The sequence below is a fragment of the Podarcis gaigeae genome (assembly GCF_964106915.1).
Source record: "Podarcis gaigeae genome assembly, chromosome: 1".
NCBI lineage: Eukaryota > Metazoa > Chordata > Lepidosauria > Squamata > Lacertidae > Podarcis > Podarcis gaigeae.
The window spans coordinates 83,497,063-83,517,057 of NC_139678.1; the positions used below are offsets into that span (position 1 = coordinate 83,497,063).

Genomic DNA, 19,995 nt, shown 5'->3' on the forward strand with positions numbered 1-19,995 from the left:
AGGTGTGGATGAAGCAGAGAAACAATTCAAGAGACTAAGGGATTCATATCTTCCTTGTTCCCTCATCACTATATTTCCTCTCCCAGAGCTGATTCCCACTGGCATGTTCATCTCCAGATGACTACAACATCACATGTGTGAATGGGCCATCAACACAGATAGAACTTTCATACCACCTCAAATTGAATGCTGTTCAGTGAAGTTGAGTCACACATACACCTGCCAGTCATCAAGCGTACCATAGGTAAGTGTTGAGCATGACTGTGAGAAAAAGAGATGTCAGAGTTCAAATCTGTCTGAAACCACCAACTGATCTTGATACCCTTCTTCCTAATCACCTAATCACTCTCTGTCATTGTTCACTGGTGACAGAAATATTATCTGCACTTGCTCAAGGGCTCTTTAGTGCTACATACTTCACATGCTTTAGAATTAAACCATACCACTGAAAACACTGAGCCCTGACACAACTTAACTCTTCAAAGAATGCCTATGCATGCATCTGGAATTAAGATGTGTGGAGGGTTTGTTAAACTGAAGTCATGAACAAAGGAACACTTCTGTTAAGTAAATTCCTATTTTGTTGTGGCCAGTGGTGACTGATTCCCATTTGGATTGGTGGGGTGGAAGGTAGAAAGATTAACCACAGGTGAAGCCAGAGCCAATAACAGGCAAAGCTAACTCTTCTAGTTTTGCTTCCATTCTCCCCTCTACAAGGACAATATTTAAAATAAGGGGAATGAAGCTGATGGGCAGTACCTCCTCCTGGGCTGTTGTAAGAAGGCAAGCAGGTGGAGAGCTGGCTGAAGTTAGACTGGGGGTTGGTGGGGCATGGCCCCATTTGCCCAAGTAGACCAGCCATTGCTGGTTATGGCTTTACTTCTAGCGCTGCAGCCAGCCTACGTACATACACAAAACTTAGTTACTCAAGTCCACAGTATTAAAATAATCAGTGAGGATTTACATTTTTCCTGATCAGTTTCCTTAGGGCATCCTTCACCTCTGAATTCCTCAGGCTATAAATCAGGGGGTTCAACACGGGGATGACGAGAGTGTAAAATACAGAGACTCTTTTGTCTGTATCCATTGAGAAGTTGGAACTGGGCCGGAAGTACATGAAGAGGATGGTGCCATGGAACAGGGCAAAAGTCGTCAAGTGAGAAGCACATGTAGAGAAGGCTTTCAGCCGGCCTCCTGCGGAGTGTATCCTGGTGATAGTTGTGATTATAAAGCCATAGGAGGTGAGGATAGTCACAATGTTGGACGCTTCAACCAAGATGCCAAAAGTTAAGAGAAGCCACTCATTGAGGGATGTGTCTGAGCAGGCAAGAGCCATCAGGGCAGCCAGGTCACAGAAGAAATGGTTGACAGAATTCTCCCCACAATAAGACAGTCTTAGAGATGCACACGTGTGTATGAGAGAACTCGTGATCCCCCCAACATATGCCCCAGTGAGCAGCCAGACACAGAGTGCCTTTGACATGATGACTGTGTAGGACAATGGTTTGCAGATGGCCACATAACGATCTATTGCCATGATAGCCAGGATGAAGGACTCCACATCTGTAAAAGTACAAAATGTGAAAAACTGGAGAATGCACCCACTGTAGGAAATGGCTTTCCTCTCCACCAGGAAGTTCAGCAGCATTTTAGGGGCAATGGCTGAAGTTATGCATGCATCCATAAATGAAAAGTGTGTCAGAAATAAGTACATGGGGGTATGGAGCTGGGGACTGCTCCTAATCAAGACAACCATCCCTAGATTCCCTATCAAGCTAAAAAGATACATGACAAGAAATACTATGAAGAGTAATGTTGGGTTTCCCATAAATCCTTGGAGAATGAACTCTGTCACAGTGGTGCTATTTCTCTCCATCATTCTTCTGAGCAATGAGAGCTCTGCTGAGTAGATCAGCCAAATGAGGTGGTATCTTGATGGGCCATCATTGTCCACGTTGAAAGACAGCAATGTTCCAAAGTTTCAGGCAGGGGACAATCTCAATCCTACCTGAAAATAAGCCAAAGACCTTATGCAGGGGTAGGCAACCTAAGGCTCATGGGCCACAAGTGGCCCACAGGGGTCGTTTAACGAGCCACCCCCAACCGAACCGCCTGCTCAGCGAGTCCCCACGCACTGCGCTAAACTGGCACAGCGCAGTGCGGGGACTCGCTTCCGCGGTGCCGGAAATTGCATCTGTGCAGACGCAGGAAATCGCGGGTGGGTACACTCACACTCATGCGCAATCCGTCCCACAGAGGGATCTCCGCTGGAGTGAACCAGCCCAGGCGAGGTAAACCTTGCCGACCTTATGCATGCAAAGCAGATTCTCTATCACTGAGATACAGCCCTCCCCTCATAATGCTTTCTGCTTCTATCACTGCCTGTTGAAAAGGTCCTTTCTGCTGTATGTCTCATTGAAAAGATACAACATGCATGTATATGTCAAAGGGAATATGCGTGCTCAAAAGCATGGGATATTTACCCTCAGTATAAACACCTATGTTTTCATTGTGTTTTTTAAAACTATAAATAACTGTTTTTTATCCTTCTGTATTTTATTTTATTTTATTTATACATACATACATACATACATACTCCGCCCATCTGGATTTCCCCAGCCACTCTAGGCAGCTTCCAGCAGAATATTAAAATACAATGATTCATCAAATATTAAAAGCTTCCCTAAACAGGGCTGCCTTCAGATGACTTCTAAAAGTCCGATAGTTGTTTATGTCTTTGACATCTGATGGGAGGGCATTCCACAGGGCAGGCGCCACAACTGAGAAGGCCCTCTGCCTGGTTCCCTGTAACTTCACTTCTGCAGGGAGGGAACCACCAGACCTCAGTGTCCAGGCAGAACGATGGGGGTAGAGACACTCCTTCAGGTATGCTGGGCCGAGGCCATTTAGGGCTTTAAAGGTCAGCACCAACACTTTGAATTGTGCCCGGAAACATACTGGGAGCCAATGTAGGTCTTTCAGGACCGATGTTATGTGGTCTCGGCGGCCACTCCCAGTCACCAGTCTAGCTGCCGCATTCTGGATTAGTTGTAGTTTCCGGGTCACCTTCAAAGGTAGCCCCACGTAGAGCACATTGCAGTATAGCCCATCACATTGTTTGGTGAGCTAACCATGTTATGGGACACTTTTATTATTATTATTATTATTATTATTATTATTATTACTACTACTTAGCTTTTAGTGCTTTTAAGCATTGAAGCACAAAGCTGTTCAGAATAGTTCCATTTCATTCAGCCAAAGCTCCCTGTTTATAGAGAACAGGCTGCCTGACTCACCAAGTGAAAAGTTTGCAGTTTTATATGCTAATACTCAATCCAAACTGAGTTCAGTGGGTTGCTAGCTAGTCAGCTGAGTGTATGCAAAAAGCTTGCTTTTCTTCATGGGGAAAACAGAGCTGCAGAAGCAGGCTGGAAACATCTGACCATTGTAATAACACAAGGATATTACAAGCTCACTCTGTAAAACTAAGTGCCCCAGGGAATTCTGCTACTAACAAGGTTAACAGCCAAATATTTCTCCCTCTTTGCCAAATGAGCAGGGCAATGTGGGACAACCATGGTATCCTGCTTGCAGTTACAGATAAATGGGAAAGAAAGAAGACAGTGTCTGATGTCCTAAGCCTGAGTGACAGCCAGGAGTTCATCCTCCTTGCCACAACCTCACAACTCTGATGTTCACTCGCTTCCAGTGAAGTGCTGAAATGTGAGCTTTGTCTGCATGGGAGTGCTTTAGTCGTGTCCACATTTACTTCTCCACTGCTTAACTGGCTTTCAGCAGCATTAGATGTTATTCCCTGGTCCTAGCCAAGATTCTGGCATAACCTGGGTAACTGAAAACTAGCCCATCAATTGTTTGTTGGTTTGTTACATCCACATCTCACATTTCCTCCCAGAATCTTAACCCAGATGGTAGGTTAGACACAAGGAGAGCAAACTGTTACTTACATGAAAATTTGGATTCCAAATAAATGAAGATTGGTGGAGTTCCTTCCTTAAAAGCTAGGCAGGTGTTTATCTCGTACTGCTACAATCTTTAACCATCCATTCTTTTCACTTGCCTACAAAAAGATGGAAGTGTCTAGGTCTGCCACTCTAAACCTCACCAAAAGCACAGGGAATGCAGATCAGGTCTCTGTTAGCTTCCAACCAGTGATTAAGAAACATTTTTAATTATTATTTTTTTTAAAAAAAATGTATGGCTCTTAATTGTCAAAATCAAGATACAGCATGGATAATTATTTCTCAGGCACTTCCAGACAACCTGTTAAATGATCACTCAGCCTGATTTGTTTGTGGAGGGATTCAACAAGATTGCACCAAGCAAATTTTACCCCACACTTTCCAGTGCATTTTTCCATCACAAAAAGTCTGACCTTTCAGGAAAGTACCGGTAGCTTTGTTGTGCATGGGCTCCAAATCAGTTTTAACTGCACAGCCTCAATTTGCCATGGTGGGACTGAATCCCACCCCAAAAATAGCAGCAGTCTGGAAGCACTCTTAGTTGATGTACAATCCCATTTCAAAATACGAGAACGCATTGCCTTAATTAACACTAAATGCTTTACTGCTGCTACATCAGAAAGAAGAGGCTTTACAAGCAACTTTTAAATCTGGGGAGCTTTTGAAGGTTTTCTTTCCCCCATTTAATGGCCCTAGAGGAAGCCAATTAAATCATGCTCAAAGTGGTTGCATGTTGCACAATTCCTTCAGAGAGTTTGTGAATACCAATATTTTTTTTCCTCATTTTTCCCACAGGAACATCCATTCATTCTTCCCTGAATTATCACATTTTGTAGTCACCATGTGATAGTTCAACACAGTCCTCAGTAAGTCTTTAACATGGGGAGTATAAAAGCATGTTAAAATCAATCAAAACAGGATTTCAGGGAATTAAAATGAGTCTGATCTTGTGGATGAACCTGGGGAAAATCTTTACCAGAAGACCTCTGGTGGGGTCTCAGTGTGGGGACCATGATGAGCCAAACCTGGGTTTGAATGTCACCTCAAGTGAATGTCTTGGAGAGGGTGAGATTTTCTTTCCTCGGTTCTCCTCCTTCCTCCCTGCCCCACATTTTTCAGTATGGTCTGAGATCCTTTCAGCTGCTAATGCTATGTTGAGGATTAAATTTGGGCCCTTATGCCAAGAACACGAGATGCTGCCTTACACTCCATCAGGCTGTTGGGCTACCTTAGTTCAGTACTGACTACATCTGACTTTGCCAGCATGGTTCTTGCAGGTGTCATGGTGCCCACCATATGCTGCTAAGGTGCCCACCACTCATCAAGTCCCATCACCCATCCAGCAAAGGAATAATGGGGTGCTCACTTTAAATTCCCAATTGTTCCTTTGAAGCACTACCCTTACCCATCCCACACCTGATGCTGTGGGTTTTCCAGAATCGCCTTGTGATCCAAATGGGGAGAAAGGGATTTCAGGATTTAATACTAATCATCAACATCATCTTATGAATTGTGTGTCACTGTTTCCCAACTTAACCCTTTTACATGGTTTTGTTTGTATTGCAGTGTTTTATGCATTGTGACTTGCTGATGTTTTTATTGATTATAGTTTAGTAATTATTTATTGCAATTGTTAAGAGTGAATTTCTGTTTAATCATTGTTTGCTGATATTTAATTTCATTGTGCACTGCTATATTCTAATGGATTATTGAATATTACTTTGTTTGATATAAGTTGTATAGAAGTTAAATTTTTATTATGACTTTTTTGAATTGGATTAGATTGTTATAATGTGTGTGATCTTTGTTGTTTCTTCAGCTTGTAAACCGCCATGCATATAGTAATATAGAAAGGCAGTATACAAATTAAAAGTTAAATGAAATGAGGAAGGCCGGTGAGCTAAGTTTGGCCTGCAAACTGGAGATTCACCACCTGTGTCTGAAGCATATATCTGTGGTGGAGACAGGCTTCCAGCTCACAGCCACTCTAGATCCTCATAAAAAATCTGTAATGTGTTCTCTGCTGATGTCCAAAGTATTATCTGAATTTGGAGTGGGGGGCTTCAAACATAGGCGCCGACTCCATGGGGCCTGAGGGGGCCCAAGCCCCCTCAAAAATTCGTTTGGGGGGGCTCTGCCCCCCCAATAATTTAAGAAAATTATTAGTTATATTATGCTTTGTAAAATCACAAAATTATGTTGGTATTTTTTATTTTCCTTGTTTGACGATAGTTACCTTTTAAAATACATTCAGTAATGAGTTAAAACAAAGCCACTCCCGATCAACAATCTCGCGGGGCTGGCGTCAGCCCCGCGAGAAGTGGGGATTCCCCCTAGCTCATTAATATTCACCGCCCATGGCGGCAGCCAATCGGCTGCCGCAAAGGGCGGGCCCTCACAGGTTCACTTAAGGTCGGGGCAGCCCGGGGCTCGCCCCTTTCGTTCCCCCAGCAGCAGCGGTTTGGAGGTCTTGGGCCCCCCCAATATTTTTTATAAGTCGGTATGGGCCCCCGCCCCCCCAATATTTTTTATAAGTCGGCCCCCCTGGCTTCAAAGGGGGGTGTTTCTGAATTATAAGGTAAAGGTAAAGGTACCCCTGCCCGTACGGGCCAGTCTTGACAGACTCTGGGGTTGTGCGCCCATCTCACTTAAGAGGCCAGGGGCCAGCGCTGTCCGGAGACACTTCCGGGTCACGTGGCCAGCGTGACATCGCTGCTCTGGCGAGCCAGAGCTGCACACGGAAACGCCGTTTACCTTCCCGCTAGTAAGCGGTCCCTATTTATCTACTTGCACCCGGGGGTGCTTTCGAACTGCTAGGTTGGCAGGCGCTGGGACCGAGCAACGGGAGTGCACCCCGCCACGGGGATTCGAACCGCCGACCTTTCGATCGGCAAGCCCTAGGCGCTGAGGCTTTTACCCACAGCGCCACCCGCGTCCCTCTTTCTGAATTATAACTCCTTCTTAAATAATATTTCCACACTAAAGACAGGTTTGATCTTTGTTGAGTATGCCAATCGAAAGGCCAGATGATTACAAATATTCCAAGGACAGGAGAACTAACCCAATTTATTTTGGCTTCCCAAGCCTCTGTGTCTTGCTCCACAGCTTCTTCATGGCATTTTTCATCTCGGCATTCCTCAGCGAGTAAATGATTGGGTTCAACATAGGCATGAGGATAGTGTAGAACAGAGCAAACACTTTATCCACTGCTAAGGTAGTAGAAGGACAGACATAGATGCACAGGCAGGGCACAAACAGAATGAGCACCACAGTGATATGGGAAGCAAAGGTCAAGAGGGCTTTTTGCCTCCCCTCAGAGGAGTGTGTGCAGAGGGTGAATAAGATGACACCATAGGACACAACCAGCATCAGGAAACATCCCAAAGCAATCATCCCAGTGTTGCCAACAACCAAGACTCCAACAATGTGGGTGTCACTGCAGGCCAGCTTGAGGGTAGATGTCACAGAAATAGTGGTCAATCAAAAGGGCAGCTTTATGGTGAGGATAGCCTGGACCATTGAATGCACAAGTCCTCCCAGCCTAGTGGCTACAACCAGCTGATGGCAGACTCGCCTGCTCATGATGGCTATGTAGTGGAGGGGCTTGCAGATGGTGACATAGTGGTAATAAGCCATCACTGTGAGGATAAGGATGTCAGTGCAACCAAAGATGTGCACAGAAAAGAGTTGAGCAATGCAGCCCACAAATGAAATGGTTTTCTCCTTGGCAAGCAAGTCTGCAATCAGCTTGGGCACCACAGCAGATGAATAGCAGATGTCCACAAACGACAGGACAGAAAGGAAGAAGTACATGGGTGTATGAAGGCGCTGGCTGGACCGCACAGTGACCATGGTCAGAAGGTTCCCCAGAACAATCCCTAAGTAGATGAGCAGAAAGCAGGCTTGTTGGACCTGCTCGTTTTGGGATAGTCCCAAGAGGATGAATTCTGTCACAGATCCGCCGTGCGCCAACAGCACCAAAGGCAGCAACAAAACCCAATGAATAGGAGCACATGGATCCTGTCAGGAGATGTTGCCTCCCATGCCACTTGCATTCCTCATCGTTCTGCACTGGCACCCCACATTGGACAGCACTGAAAGCATGCGCCGACAGCGGAAAAGCCAGCAAAGGAACCGGCAGCTTGACGCACACAACAGGATGCATTGCACAATGTCCACAATGTTACACAGCGCTCTGGGTGCTGCGCATGCAGCCAAAACAGTTGTTTGCCTTAGTGTCTTTTCCTTAGCTGGAGCAATTTTTTGCTCCTCCTTTTCTTCTAATTTCTCTCCTCATTGATTTAATCTTCCTGTCTCCTCTCCTTGCAAGTTCACTGTCTTTACCTCCCCCCTCCCAGGCAGCCTCCTTTATCGCTAGAGTCCCTTATCTCCCCTCTCTATCGCTTGCTTATCAGCTGATCAGCGGCTTTGTTTCAACCCCCCCTTTCCTCTTTCTAAAAAAAAAAAAGCACGATCTGCTTTTTGCCCCGGTGCATAAGACGCACACACATTTCGCTTTATTTTTTAGGAGGAAAAAAGTGTGTCTTATGAAGCGAAAAATATGGTATATACCTAAGATCTCTATCGCCAGTGCAAAGAGCAGCAGCGACAGAGGGCATCCTGTTGAGATTTCTCGGATTCTGACACCAGCTTTGCATGTCTTTTCAGAGGAAATGCCCTCTGCATTCAGTTCCACTTACCGTCATATAAGCATGTCTATGATTGCAGCCCAATCAGTGGTTCAGCTATGCCTTGAGAGGTAATTTCTCTGTACCGATTGTTTAATGAGCAAACACACAAGTAAAAATTACTAAAATAGAACCAACACAGCAGTAGCTTAAGGGAAACTGCCTTTCCAGATTTCAATGTAACAATTAGCCACTTCCATAAATGCAAGCGGAATATCCCTGTCCCCAGTGTTCATATGAGAGTCATAAACTTGCACCTCTTGTTATTTCTCACTCCATAAATACTTTTTTGCTCCATAATTTTCTCATGGCATTTTTCACCTCTTCATTTCTCAGTGTATAAATTAAGGGATTGAGCATAGGGGTGATAATAGTATAGAATAAAGCCACACTCTTGTCCTGAGAAAATGTGGTGGGAGGCCTCAGGTAGATGAAGATGCAGGGTCCAAAATATAAGATCACAACAGCGATGTGGGAAGCACAGGTGGAGAGGGCTTTTAGGCGTCCTTCGGAAGAATGAGTTCTCAGCATAACTAGAATGCTGATGTATGAAACTGCCAAGACAAGAAAGCTGGTCAGAGATATCATGCCGCTATTGGCAATGACCATGAGTCCAACAATGTAAGTATTGGTACAGGCCAATTTCAGTAAAGGGTGAACATCACAAAAATAGTGGTCAATTTCATTGGGCCCACAGAAGGGCAGCTGTATAGTAAGGAGAGCCTGGACTATTGAATGAAGAAACCCACCTAGGAATGAACCTGCCACCATTAAACCACATACATTCTTGCTCATAATAGTTGTGTAATGGAGGGGTTTGCAGATGGCTATGTACCGATCATACGCCATTGATGTGAGAAGGAAGATCTCAGTGCCACCAAAGAAATGAATGAAGAATAGCTGTATTATGCAACCAACAAAGGAGATTGTCTTCTTCTCAACAAGGAAATCTGCAATCATTTTGGGAGCAGTAACAGAGGAGTAGGAGATGTCCACAAAGGAGAGGTAACTAAGGAAGAAATACATAGGAGAGTTCAGACGGGAGCTGCTTTTGATGGTGACTATGATAAGTAGATTCCCCAACACTATTGCTGTGTAGAAGACCAGAAAGAGCCCAAAACAGGCTTTCTGTATGTTTGGATCCGGGGTAAGCCCCAAGAGGATGAATTCAGACACATTGTTTCTGTTCTCCATGAAGTCAGCAGAGATGATTACAATCCAGAATTAAAATAACCTGCCATCAGACAAAATAATGAACAGAGTCAACTAAAAGTGATATTTTTAAGTAAACCTGAGGAAACTGTAGTTGTTTTCGTGACAGTTCAGAAATCTTGTGGGATGAACCTTCTTTCATTAATTCTGAACAACTCTGAGAATCCATTGTTGTCTGCAGCTTTGCCACATACTGCAAAGGGCCAAACTATGCATGACACTGCACACACCACTTTGAAGGACACCAAGGTTTTTTAAAATGTAAGAGCAGAGGCAGTGGGGCAGTTTTCATTGGGATCACAAAACATTGGGGGGGGGGTAATCCACAAGCCCAATGAAAATCCCACTCCAGGCAGTGCTATTAGTCTTAGTGAGAAAGTTCCCATAGCATCTATCAGAGTTTTTTTCCTAATACCATGATGGCTCACAGCTGGGTAGAGAAGGGTTAAACTTCAGCTCCCTATGCATTGTGGTCCCAGTGAAAAATGTGGATTGGGAGCACACATACTATTAAAATGTTCAAATGTCTGATGTGCTTCTGAGTGGTGTTTTTCATCTCACATGCAGTTGGTCCCTAAAATCTCCAGTATACAATGGACTGTGCACTGTATGGTGAACAGTGGAAGTGCTGATTAGTTATGGGGAGAATGTGACCAGGGCAACAAACAATCTCTTTGAATGCATTCCGAGGACTTTGCCTAGAATTAACTGGCATTGGAATCATATTTTTATAGATAGAAGCTTTGTGCCTTTAATTAAAAGATCTTTCATGACTAGTGTTTGACAAACCTATGCCATCAGAAATGACATCCCATTTCTCAAGTTATGAAACCTGCATTACAAGATCAAATTAAAAGTTCTTCTTTGTATCAGGGTCTTATAGTAGGAATTTGGGGACATGCACATCAGTGAAATTTATCATAGGGACATGTTGTGCATGGTGTGACATTAATACATAATGTGCTGTATCTAACACTTGGTACATCACCTGTTGGTACATCACTAGAAAATCCACACCAGTTGCACATTTTTACTGGCATGCAGCTGTTTCAAAGACAGGAACCCTACAAAAGGGCATAGGGGACACGGATTTAACATTAATCACATTTGAAGTTTTTGCCCACAACCATCCACAGGCAAAACCCTCCCACCTTTTCCCACAATAGCAAGAGGGCAACACAAAAAAAGCAACATGGCAGCATTCTCACCCCGATGGAATGTCACGGTTTTTCCTAATGGAAGTTCTGTTCCTTCAAAGAGCTGAATGTGTCATCCCAAAATCCAACAGGTTCATTGTATTGCAGTGACAAGGAAACTACCCCTACTGTATCTTTGAAGAAAAGTAACTTTTAGGGTGCAAGCAGTGGGGGTACTTAAGGGCATGTAATACCGGACCTTCTCCCACCCAATGTTAAAAGTGTAGAACTTACTTTAACAACTTTATGGTGAGTACCGGCACATTTTATTCTTTTCTTTTTTTTAAGCACTGGATACAAGCATGCCTAACAAACCTCCAACAGAGCCTTGCCTGGGGAGACGGAACCAGTGGAATGTCATTCATACACTCCTTTTACTGGGCCCTATGTTAACTTAGTTCTGTTGGGATGTATAAAAAAATCTGTACACGCTTTCCACAAGGAAATAAATGTTGTCGGCAGTAAAATAGGAATAATAATTTGATCATTTCCCAAATTTATATACTGCTTTTTAACTTGCCTTTCTTCAAAGCAATTAATGAATATTTATCTTACAGGGATTTTGTGAGAATAAATGAGATGGGGAAATGCTGTTACCTTCCCTTGCCCTTATGGTTAACAAGACAGGCTATATATAAAATTAGAATAACGGGGGGGGGGGGACAAAACTTTGAGTCCTAACGGGCATTTTATTTTATTTTTTGCTTTAATCAGCAATCTACACACTTAAATCAATTATTGCAGTCCTTCATTTATTACCTGGACGGCCTTCCTTGGATGCAATGCAGCAGGAGACCAGCTGAAGTTTGTACGGGGCCCTCTCTGTCTCTGACTGTCTCTATCTCTCTGTCTCTCACACATGCACACATGCACACTCTTGTGCTCTAAGAACCTAGAAGCATGTGGCTTTGATCAAGCCCTCTTAGCAAATCACTAAGATGCTTAATAAGCTCCCAGGAGCATTGAGATGCCTTCCAGTGGAAAATGAGTCATTAGAGAAACAACTCAACTTCTTTAATGCATAGGTTTGTATTCAACCAAGCTGTACTCAGAGCAGACCCATTGAAATTAATGGTCCCAAGTTAGGCCCATGAACTTCAATAGGTCTACTCTGAGCTGCACTAGCATGGGATACCATAGGATACAAATTTCAAGGAGGCATTTCAAGTTCTATCAGCCACAATGGCCATGTGTCCTTCATTGCAGAGAATAGCCCTCCATTTGAAGGCATCTTCTCTTTGAAGGGGTGACTTCTTTGAACCATAAAGAACCATAAGATGTGGCAGTGAGGAAGGGAGTGAAGTTACCTATCAACAGTTAGTATTGAACATACTGAGCAAATGAAGGAGATCTGCAAAAAAAAGAAAAAGTTGGCGGTATGAATGTCTGTATATTTCCAATGTCTTTGAATAAAATGGGGGGAATAGCAATTTTTGGGGGAAATGCATTGATCTTGATTTAGCAAGGCAGTATGTAGGTGTACTGCATTCAAGTTAATTGCTATAGATGCTGTCCTGAAAGATTTTCTCACTCTTGGGTGGCACCAGGTAATGCTTCTTTTTTTTAAAAAAAAATTATTAACTGGCCAATCACATCAAATTAAATCACATCACATAAATTCCAAATTACAAAGCCAAATTTTTAAATTTTGTTGGGGGAACCCATACTTCAAGATCCAAAGGGGGATTCAGATCATCTTCTTATTACTGTGTTAATGTCCAAATCAGTCCCAATCAGTCCAGACAAAGTTCATAATTCTATCCAGTCTTATCTTGGCGTTTCCACATCATATCTTGTTCATATAATTTCTCTTTTTCCTTTACGACCTCTTCTGTTAGTCTCCTTAAGCCGATAAGCAGGTATAATAATCCTGTGTGGATTTCAGGTTCCTCCACTAAGTCCAGATGGTTTCCATATATCTCCTTCGTAGATAACATCGCTCTTTCCATCATAAATTTGGCATTTGTCGCTCTTAAGTCCCACCGAGGAGTTGATCCACGATATGTAAACAACTCTATTTCTCTATTTCTCCTCCCAGACCCAAGAGCTCCAACAATGCCTCCCAAAATGGCGACGGCATTTTTAACTGCGTCATTCCAAAACTCTTAGCTTTCCAGCTTCATCTTGAAACATTGCTTTGGTTCAAAAGTTTATCTCCACACAGCCTTAAATTACCCCCATCATAGCCTCCAAATTACCTCATGTGGGTCGGAGAGATGTTATTGTCAGCCATCTTCCAATGCGCCACCTAGTGGCCCCCCGGCACCAGGTAATGCTTCTGTAGTGGATTAAATATGCCAAAAAGTGTTTCAGGTGTTTCACCATTAACTTTGAGCCATCGGGTTGTCGCACACTTTTTTATTGCAAAAATCAATTAATTTAATTTAATGAATGGAGGAAAATATTTCTACAGCATTAAATATTTATATTGAGGAACCAGATTGAAAACAAGACAACAAATAAAATAACAGCTTCTAAAAATTAAACATTCTTGGCACAACATTAATCAAAAATTATATTTTAGTGCTATGCCTATTGTGGATGCACAGGCAATAAGATTGTTAACAAAAGGAGAAATTATGATTCCTGAATTTAGGAACAAGTTAAGGATTTAGTATCAGAAATGTATTGGTTAACACAAAATGCAAAGCAATATAATCTCAGTACACTAGAGATAATATGGGGAGGGGAATTCAGGTCATACTCTAAGCACGAAAACTTTGTACAAAAATGGAAGAAGAAAACAGTAATATCATTTTCAGCAAGAATTAGGAAAAATCCACTTAAAGTTTTATATTGGTACCACACACCCCAAAATAAGCTGCATATATGTTGCTATGATCCCTTACTTTTGGAGAAAAAAATGTAAAGGCATAGGCTCATAGGTGAAGTTGAGAGGCAATACACAAACATTAGGAAACATTTTTCTAGAATGTAGCAAAATGGCAGGTCACCATATTGAGACAGAACTCTCCCTGGAACTTTTAACTATCTTTGATGGGGAAAACAAGGATCTCCCTCACAAAGTCATGATGTCACTTATTCTGGCAGCAGCCAGACTAGTGGTAACACTAACTGGAAACCAGATGAGTGAGGATCAATAGATAGGATTTGGCATATTGATTTGTTAGATAAACTAAACAACATAAATTAAAGCGACTAGTCAAGAAAACACTATAGATGGCTTTTAAGGTCAATGGCAGGAATTTTTTCTATGGACAAAAGATAATCCCAATAAATCCTAAACTCTTGCCACCAGTAGAACTCTCTGAAGTCTCTTGTTGGAAAATTATATTGAATATATTGATAATCATAGAAACTGCTGCTGATTTACAACATAAGCAAAAACGTGCTTCATCATCCTTTGTTGTTATTGATGTCATTTTTATAGAACAAAACTTCAGTAAACTGCAGTGAAAAGATTTTAACTATCAAAACATATTCGGATCAATACAACCCTGTAGAGGTCATTCTCCAAAGAAGGGTGGACAGACTGCTATGTGTGGTTCTTCCCTCGTCCTGATTCTATTCTTACAACCACCCAGGATAGGCTGGGAGACAGTGACCTCCTTGATTCAGTGGGGATTTGAACCCTCGTCTCCCAGGTCCTAGTCCAACACTCTAGCAACTGCACTACAATGGAGCCCAATATCTGCAAATGGCTGCTAGATACAAAGCAGCAGCTCGGGGGGGGGGGGCAGCGCTAATTGAGATGATCTGCATATCTAAGCACAAATTGACAGCTGAGTTACTTCAATCAGCATATTTAATAGCATAATTTGGGAATAAGAGGGAGCATTTTTGTTCTTGCTGTTATTACAAATCTGGGAATCAGAAATTCTTGCTGGTCTACTGCAAAACTATGACTAGATTCCAATCTACCTTCTACTCGGCCCTTCCTTAAAGCACAATATCCACTGCTTATTTTAATCACTGCAACTCACATGGCTTAAATGAAAAAATACATAAATGTCACATTCTTCTTCTCCGTCTTGAAATCGCTTTTTGGCTCCACAATTTTTTCATGGCCTTCTTCATCTCCTCATTTCGTAGTGTGTAGATCAATGGGTTGAGCATTGGTGTGATCACAGTATAAAGCACAGCCACAGTCTTGTCTTCTGAAAAGTTACTGGAAGGACGTATGTACATAAAGGTGCATGGGCCAAAAAATAAAATGACTACGGTGACGTGGGAAGCGCAGGTAGATAGAGCCTTGAGACGCCCTTCGGAAGAGCGAGACCTCAAGGAGACCAAGATGGCAATGTATGATGAAACCAAGGTGATAAAGGAGCTCAGAGCAATGACTCCACTATTAGAAACCACAATGACACCAATAATGTAGGTATCTGTGCAAGCCAATCTTACTAAAGGGTGGACATCACAGAAATAATGATCAATCTCATTGGGTCCACAAAACAGAAGTTGGTTGGTGGCAATTGTCTCCAACAATGAGTGCATGAGCCCTCCAACCCACGAGGCTGCCACCAGCTGCCCACAAACCCGCCTGGTCATAATGGTGGTATAGTGGAGAGGTTTGCAGATTGCAATGTACCTGTCGTACGCCATCACTGTGAGGATGAAGCTCTCCGTGCAGCCAAAGAAATGGACCCCAAAGAGCTGTGTCATGCAGCCAATGAAGGAAATGGTTTTCTTTTTGACAAGGAAGCCCGCAATCATTTTGGGTGCTGTAACGGAAGAGTAACATATGTCTACGAAAGATAAGTAGCTGAGGAAAAAATACATGGGAGAACTCAAGCGGGAGCTGAAGAAGATCGTGACAATGATGAGGAGATTTCCCAACACAATGACCAAATATAAGAAAAGAAAGAGCACAAAACATATTTTCTCAATCTGTTCATTTTGGGTGAGGCCAAAGAAGATGAACTCTGTCACGTTGTTTATGTTCTGCATCACCTGCAATGAGAAGAGATGAGTTTGCTCTGTAACGTCTGGTGTTAATGAGTATTGAAATCCAGAAATATATCGCATGGCAAGCGATCAACTATAGTGTGTGTGTGTGTGTGTGTGTGTGTGTGTGTGTGTGTGTGTCCCCACTCAGCCCCAAAACAGCTATTACTAACCCAATTTTTCTGCTGAGATAATCAGTGGCATTCTGTAGGTGATTTATAGAAAAGCCGATCAGTTTGCATTTCTTAGTGCAGAAAGTATTCATCTTTCCTATTCTAATTAATTCAAGAGGGTTCTGGAAGCTTCTCTGTGTGAAAGAAACAAGCAGAGAAGCTGAGTACAGTTGGCTTAAACTGGTTCTCTTATCTATTCTTCAGGGTCATGCTGACTATAATAAGAGGCCAGAAGGAGCCTGGGTTTCACTCTCTCTTTCTATCTCTTTTCCGTCTGGTGTGGTGTTCTGTACATAGTATGCTTAGTGTTAAGATTCAGACTTATTATAAGTTATTGTAAGTTTAAGTCTGCTGCAACTGGAATTCTTATGGATGGTACCAATCCTGAATGTATTGGATTTGTGACCATTATGCTCATTTGCCTTCAATACCAGTAAAGCTCTGCTAGATGAAATACAATTGCCTCTGGTTTATTTTTTGGGAATCCTGCAACGTGTTTAAATTGTTACTTTGCTAACTATACATTGGAATCTAATCTGGATCAAAACTGAGTAGAATTCCATGGCAAAGCCTTCTATAAATTCTTTGTCTTGGAGTATAAGAAATGCTTGAAAAAGCTCTCAAATTTATATACCGTTCTGCTTAATGGAGTGCCTTCTAACAAAGCTTTTCTGTGAGAAAGCTAAGAAACCTTTCCTGCAAGTTGATCTGCAAGTGAGTAAGCGCCCCACCCAGCAAGCCGGAGCGCTTACTCAAAAGTAGGTTCCATGGCTTTCATGAAATCTCTTAAGAGTACCTCCAGAACAGTCAGCATTTTACAGGAAGGATTCAAGTGCATACCCAGAAATTCAGGTTTCCACATTTAAAGTGGATTAAAGTACTCTGTCCCCATAGTGCAACAAATCCAATTTAAACATAGATATGGATTTTTGAGCACTCATCCTGATTTGCTTGTACAGAACTGACACAGAAGTTAGGGCTCATCCACCCTTCTACTTGCTAATGTTTCCCCCCAGGAAAACCTGCTGTTTACTGCTGAATCAGAGAAAACGTAAATCGAGTTTTCTCCAGATTGACATTTGCTCTGATTTAGTCCTAAAGAGTGATTTTCCCGGAGGAAAGTGACAAGGCAAAGGCAAAAGCACTCGGTCCTGTAACTGGAAAGCATGGGACAAGCAGAAAACCACTCAGTCCCTTGCTTGCTAGGCATAGGCAAGCAGAAGTGTGGGCAAGCCCTTAGATTATGGCAGGTCTTTACTGTGCATCCATCATGATTTGTTTTGACACATCGTCCCTTTAGTCATTTGCTCATCCCACACTTTTCGATGCGTTTACCCATCACTTCCCATACCACAGGAAGTCTGTTGCTTTTTTAAAAGCAGCTTCATTGCACTAGGGCAACAGAATGTTTAACCCACTTTAATTGCACAAACCTAAATTTCCTGTTTTGTTGTGGGATGCTTCCTGCAAGCTGATGGAGATATGCACAAGGGGTATAGAATGAATGAATTAATGGAAAGGCATATAAACACTCCAAAAGCAAATCAGGATGAATGCTCCCTACAAATAAATCAGTATATTTAGGGTTGCCATATTTTGAAGAGCAAAAAAGAGGTCGCTGTGACGACTCTCATTTTTAATAACGCTACTATATGTAGGCTATAGAAGCTATAATATATTGCTGAGGGGGGCAGGAGGAGAGAAGAGGAAAGCAAGTCTTCAGCCACCAGTTATGTCTATGTCTCATCCAGAAAGTATAGCCAAAGACATTTTGGCAAATTTAAAAAAAAAATCCACCTGGACAGAAATTTTACTCCTGAAAAAAGAGGGTGTGTCCTGGAAAAAGAGGACACATGGCAACCCTAGCATACAACATAAACCGGTCATAGGGAGGTACCCTAAGACATGTGAAACCTCACAGACTTCCCCACTTTCTTGTATTCAAACCCAGAAGTGGCTTCCTAACCAGAAACTCTCCCCAATATTTTTTCTGTGTTACCTCCCTGAAAAATTTAAAGGCAAATTCAGCACAACAGTCCTCATTAGTTCTCAGATTGATAAGCAAGCAAGCAAATATGTTCTGTTTTGAGTCAAGGCTGCAGAAACATCCTTTATTTTCATTTGTACTGTAATGAGTGCACAACTTGGAAATCAGAGGTGAGAAGCAATTAAGTACGCTTACCCTGTTGATTTCAAGATGAATTCATTTTATTGCTGCAAGCCTGCACTAGAGCAATGGTGAAGTTCATGACATTTACATCATCTACAAGGTTAGAGCTTCTTTACCAACCTTCAGTACCACAGGATTCTTGAGTTTAAACATTTGTGTTTTCAACCCAAGGAAGAAAAGCTGTGCCACCTGACCATGTATGAAACTCAGCTTCTTCTTGCACCAAACAGGAAGCTGTAAGAAGGAATTACATGTATATTACTGCATCTTACAATCATCTCAAGCATACATACTTGGTTCCAAACACCTGGAGACCAACCACTCCTTTCAGCAACAATTAAGCTCCACCAGCAGTCTTGTCCTGGGAGGCCAAATTATTTCCTCCAAAGGATGCATAACTATTAGCTTTGTGGACTTCTTGCCAAAGTTGATGTCATATCACAATGTAACTACTACTTTATCTGCAGCTTTTAATTAGGCCCAAGGGGGATGCATCCACAACTTTTTCTGAATTGTTCCAGGATTGTCTGTGATTCATAAATGAGGTTAAGAACAATGGCTGGCCCCACTCCAACTTTGTAGCCACATAGTGGCCAGGGCTGCATCTATTCAGAGCCTTCTTCAAAAAGCAATGATTCTGCCAAACATCTGTTCAGAGAGGACAGAAGAGTGGGGAATAGTTTAACCCACCAGATGACTTTCTAAACATATGATTGGCCCAATCCATCATCTGCATGCACAGCACTTCCGGGGGGGAGGGGGGAATGCTGAAAAGTGCATTTCCTCATTCTGCTTTGGGTACATACGGGGCATCTGCTTCTCTTTGCAGGAACCACCTTTACCACCGGGGCCTTGCAAAGACCCCAAGATCTCCTGCAACGACTTTGCAAAGTTTTTTTGCAGATAAAATCACTCATATTCAGAAGGAGCTAAACACTTACGTGGGAGCAGGGCTGGGGTGGAAGAGTGCTGGAGCCCTGTCTGGTCAAGTTGCATGGAATCAATTTCAATCCATTACCCCTGAGGATGTGGACAGGCTGCTTGGACGCGTGAAACCAACCACCTGTCTCCTTGATCCTTGCCCATCCTGGCTAATAAAAGCAAGCTGGAAAGGGCTGGGTGATGGGCTCTGCGGGGTGGTGAATGCTTCCCTCTGTGAGGGAACATTCCCAGATCCGCTGAAAGAGGCAGTCATTAAACCGCTTCTTAAAAAAACATCTTTAGACCCGGCCAGTATGGCCAACTATCGCCCAGTCTCAAATCTTCCATTCCTGGGGAAGGTGATTGAGCGAGCGGTTGCTGAACAACTCCAGGCACACGTGGAGGATGCAGACCATTTGGATCCCTTCCAATCGGGATTCAGGCCTCATCATGGGACTGAAACTGCCTTGGTCGCGCTGGTTGATGATCTCCGGCAAGCTAGGGACAAAGGTGAGAGCTGTTTCCTAGTTCTGCTGGATCTCTCAGCGGCCTTTGATACAATCAACCATAACATCCTTCTGGACCGTCTAGAGGGGCTGGGAGCTGGGGGCACTGTCATACAGTGGTTTTGCTCCTTCCTCCTGGGCCGTATTCAGAAAGTGGTGGGGGGATGAGTGTTCAGACCCCTGGACCCTCACTTGTGGGGTGCCTCAGGGTTCCGTCCTCTCCCCCATGCTTTTTAACATC

The 19,995-nt window shown here is 42.9% G+C and overlaps 3 protein-coding genes and 1 pseudogene across 4 annotated transcripts; all 4 read right to left on the reverse strand.

Moving 5' to 3' along the window:
- Window positions 1-949: 949 nt before the first annotated feature.
- Window positions 950-1,879, reverse strand: LOC310851699 (olfactory receptor-like protein OLF1; the record flags this gene model as incomplete). Its single annotated transcript, XM_083754353.1, has 1 exon — window positions 950-1,879. One exon carries the CDS (start codon window positions 1,877-1,879, stop codon window positions 950-952), a length of 930 nt encoding a protein of 309 aa, XP_083610479.1.
- Window positions 1,880-7,046: 5,167 nt separating this feature from the next.
- LOC310851705 (olfactory receptor 4S2-like) lies at window positions 7,047-7,832 on the reverse strand (annotated as a pseudogene). Its single transcript has one exon. The product of its transcript is annotated as an olfactory receptor 4S2-like (transcript).
- Window positions 7,833-8,938: 1,106 nt separating this feature from the next.
- Window positions 8,939-9,862, reverse strand: LOC310826764 (olfactory receptor 4S2-like; the record flags this gene model as incomplete). Its single annotated transcript, XM_083702072.1, has 1 exon — window positions 8,939-9,862. The coding sequence occupies one exon, from the start codon at window positions 9,860-9,862 to the stop codon at window positions 8,939-8,941; it is 924 nt and encodes a 307-aa protein (XP_083558198.1).
- Window positions 9,863-14,996: 5,134 nt separating this feature from the next.
- LOC310826631 (olfactory receptor 4S2-like) lies at window positions 14,997-15,987 on the reverse strand (the record flags this gene model as incomplete). The annotated part of the gene is made up of 1 exon (XM_083701720.1): window positions 14,997-15,987. One exon carries the CDS (start codon window positions 15,985-15,987, stop codon window positions 15,049-15,051), a length of 939 nt encoding a protein of 312 aa, XP_083557846.1. The 3' UTR covers window positions 14,997-15,048.
- Between the last annotated feature and the right edge of the window lie 4,008 nt (window positions 15,988-19,995).